Genomic DNA, 3,793 nt, shown 5'->3' with positions numbered 1-3,793 from the left:
GATTAACCTTCACTACACACTGCTTAATTAGGATGCACAGAGAGAGAGAGGGAGTGGCTAATTAAGCAGTTGGAGAGAAAAAAGAGGATGGGCAGCCTAAGTTAAGGGTTGCTATTAATTGAGAGCAGTAGTGGCTAGACATGTTTTGCACATGAAAGAAATTAGGCGGGTAGCCATGCATGGCCATGGATTGTCCACAAGTGGGCTTGCCTAAGTGAGGAGGGGATGGGCATTAAGCCAGCTCTATCACACCCATAATATCGATCCCCTCCCCTAGCTATTTCCACTCAGCTCCCTTGGCCACCGGTCTATTAACCCCTCTACTATTACTAGTTTCCACCCTCTCTAACAATAGCACTTAGCAATTAACCACCAAAACCACTCCCCCTCTCTCTCTCTAGACAATATAGAGAGAGAGAGGGGAGGTTATAAGAGTTGAGAAGAGAGGCATCCAAAAGACAAAGCCGGCTAGGTTTTCTCCAGACATCCCTCTTGTTCTCTCTCTCTCGTTGTGTGTGGGGTGTTTTTATTTTCTCTCATCTCTAGAGAGAGAAAGCTATCTATCTAGCTAGGCTAGGGTTGCTTGTCCATTGATTAGAGGCCAAAAGAAACTTCCATTGATTAGAGTAGTAGCTGCCGGATCCATCTCTTCTCTTCCCTTTGTTATATGTGCAAGGCAAAACGCCTCTCTCTCTCTCTCTCTCTCTCTCTCTCCCTCTCTCTCTCTAGCCAGCGTAGCGTAGCTCCACTTGTCCCTCTCCCTCTCCTCCCGCCATAAAAACCACAGAGCCAGCCTCCCTCCCCACCTGCCTGCCTGCCTGCCTGCCACTCTCTTCCTCTCCCTCCCTCTCCCTCCACGCCTCTCTTTACTTCGGCGACATGCAAGCGTCGGCCATGGAGCTCGTGCTCTTCCGGGAGGAGGGGACCGTGGACGATCGGCTGCAGCAGCACGGCGGTGCCGTCGTGAAGCGGAAGCGCACCAAGAGGCCGCGCCACCAGACGCCGCCGGTGGCCGCCATGGCGTGCTCCTCCGCCTCCTCCTCCGAGAGCACCACCACCGAGGAGGAGGACATGGCCCACTGCCTCATCCTCCTCGCCCAGGGCGCGGCGCCGCCCGGAGTCGTCGTCGACTCGAGGCCGCCGCCCGCGACGGTGCCGCTGGAGGCCCGGCAGGGGACGCCGTCGCTTCCTCCGCCCGGCCCTCTGCCCGCGCCGGCGGTGATGTCGACGACCAAGACGGAGAGGTACACCAGCCGTAAGTACACGGAGGCGGCCACCACGGCGGACGGCGTCAGGGCCGGCTTCTACGTGTACGAGTGCAAGACGTGCAACAAGTGCTTCCCCACCTTCCAGGCCCTCGGCGGCCACCGCGCCAGCCACAAGAAGCCACGCCTCGCCGGAGCCGACGACGACACCGCCGCCAACGCCACCAGCGTCGCCATCGCCAAGCTGTCCAAGCCACCGTCGACGAAGACGGCGACGCCACCGCTGGTGCAGATCATGACTACAGCGTCGCCGCCACCGCCCCCACCGCCTCAGCTCGACGCCGGCCCGGACGTGACCACCGTGCTGAGCCTCAACAACGGCGGCAGCGCCGTTTGCAACGCCGTCAACACCAACAGGCTCCGGGTGCACGAGTGCTCCATATGCGGGGCCGAGTTCGCCTCCGGGCAGGCGCTAGGCGGGCACATGCGGCGCCACCGCCCGCTACACGCGCCGGCCGATCGCACCATCGCAACTACCGCGGTGACCACGATCCCCGCGTCCACGACGAAGAAAGATAGCACCCCGGCCGGCATCAACCTGGAGCTCGACCTCAACCTGCCGGCGCCGTCCGACGAGGAGTGCGTCTCACACCCGCCACCACCACCACCACCATCGGCGGCACCGGTGGTGCTCGGCCTCGGGCCGTTCGACAGCGGCAAGAAACGGCTCATGCTCACGGCCGCTTCCGCCGCGCTGGTGGATTGCCATTATTGATCGGCACGCCGCATGCAGCTGGCCTCACGAATTCTTTACTTTTCTTAACACGGATTGATTGTCCGATCATTCTTCTTCTTCCTCTTCTTCCTCTTCTATACAAAATTACATACTTACAAATTTGCTCCTTGGAACATATCAAGGAAAACTGTAACATACAATTGATTCTTTCGATTCTTTGGCGTAAGGTTGACTATTTTAGACTAATTCACATCCACATGTATATGTACCATGTAAACACGATCGAGCATGTATATTGGTGCTGAAATATATAAATTGGAATGAAAAAAATTCCACTTTGTGACCTGTGAGCAGAAGGAAAAGGTTTGGCCAGTTGGATCGATCAGTGTGTGTGCATGAGGCCGGCCGAGTGAGTGAGTGAGCAAGTGAGTGAGTGGTGGGGGTTGTCTGAAATGTGTGGAAATTAAGGGAGTGGGTGCAATGTTGTGGCCTACTACTATCCACCTTTTCTCTTTTCTTTCCTATGCATGTGTCCAACTCCTAGCTTAGTTCAGCTCTACTAAGTGGCAACTGCCCACATGCAAGTACAAAAAGGCACAATTTTTTGTACATATATATTGTAAACTACTCCCTCTGTAAACTAATATAAGAGCGTTTAGATCACTATTTTAGTATTCTAAACGCTCTTATATTAGTTTACGGAGGGAGTAGTATATTTGTTTATGCATTCTCTCTTCATATATGAATCCTTGTAAGTTAATTAATCAATCAATTGATGAGGTGATTAATCAGTGAACGTTTTCTCTTCTTAATAAACTGTTTGCTTCACTGTTAATTACATTTAATTTAATTCATCAAGTGGACAGTCGTTTCGAGTGGTGGCGCATGCATGCACGTTTCCTCTTGATCAAGTCAGCTAGTATCTAGTAGCTTGTTGCAGTTGGTTAACTGAGAAAGATATGGATAGTGAAGTAGGCAAAGTTGGAAAGGGAATATAGAGAGGGTACGGTGCAAGCAAAAAGGGGGGCAATTAATTGGGAGGTAGCTAGTTGAGCATGTATGTAGATGCTCTATCTATCTTGGCTAAGCTAGCTAGTGACGCATGAGGTGAGTGTGTGTGTGTGTGTGTGTTGGGCAATTTGGCATATCTGTGCATACACATGTACATGTATATGCGCATATGTTTGTGTGTATATATGGATGTATGACTTGCTACCTAGCTAGCTCGTATCACTATCTTTGGGTGGATGGGATGTGTTTTGGATACACTAGCTAGCTAGAACTACTTTGGACGGATGAGATGTGTTTTGGATACATGCATCTTGTGGTTTGGTTTCTCCACCACCAAGTAAATCAAAGGGCCAGCATATGCATCAGGTTCTTTTCCTTGGAGATGAGCTTGTCTTGTTTGAAAGCTAGCCAGCAGCCAGCCAGCTCCTGAAGCAAGTTAAGTAATAGGTACAATATCGTCAGCAAGAACAGATGACATAGTTAACAAATTAACCTACCTCCATGGGCTTGCGCTAGCTGCCAAGTGCATATAATCCTCCCGTTATAATTAGTGTGTGCTATGTTGTTTGTGTTAGCTAGCTAGCCAGACAAATTACTGGAGGCCCGTAATAGGATGGAGGTTTCTTTTAGATAGGAGGATCAACCCCCAACCTATGTTTGGTTGATGCACCCAAGCATATATTATTGCTTATTCGACAATGTCAAGCAAATTCCAATGTTGAGGTCAAACAAATCGGATGAAGCTATTATTCCTGCAGAAATTGAACGGTTTCTCATATAAAGTTATTATGTCACGAGAACAACCTGAAGATATCATGACCTCTTGAATCCTAAAGGAAGC

At 50.9% G+C, this 3,793-nt stretch overlaps 1 protein-coding gene across 1 annotated transcript; it reads left to right on the top strand.

Annotated features, from left to right (window-relative positions):
* The first annotated feature begins 355 nt into the window (after positions 1-355).
* On the top strand, positions 356-2,187 carry LOC123146249 (zinc finger protein ZAT5). Its single transcript, XM_044565864.1, has one exon. It carries the CDS (start codon positions 880-882, stop codon positions 1,978-1,980), a length of 1,101 nt encoding a protein of 366 aa, XP_044421799.1. The 5' UTR covers positions 356-879; the 3' UTR covers positions 1,981-2,187.
* Positions 2,188-3,793: the final 1,606 nt, after the last annotated feature.

The sequence above is a fragment of the Triticum aestivum genome, chromosome 6D (assembly GCF_018294505.1).
Source record: "Triticum aestivum cultivar Chinese Spring chromosome 6D, IWGSC CS RefSeq v2.1, whole genome shotgun sequence".
NCBI lineage: Eukaryota > Viridiplantae > Streptophyta > Magnoliopsida > Poales > Poaceae > Triticum > Triticum aestivum.
Note: the sequence above shows the minus strand (reverse complement) of the source record. Positions and strands in the feature narration are given on the sequence as shown.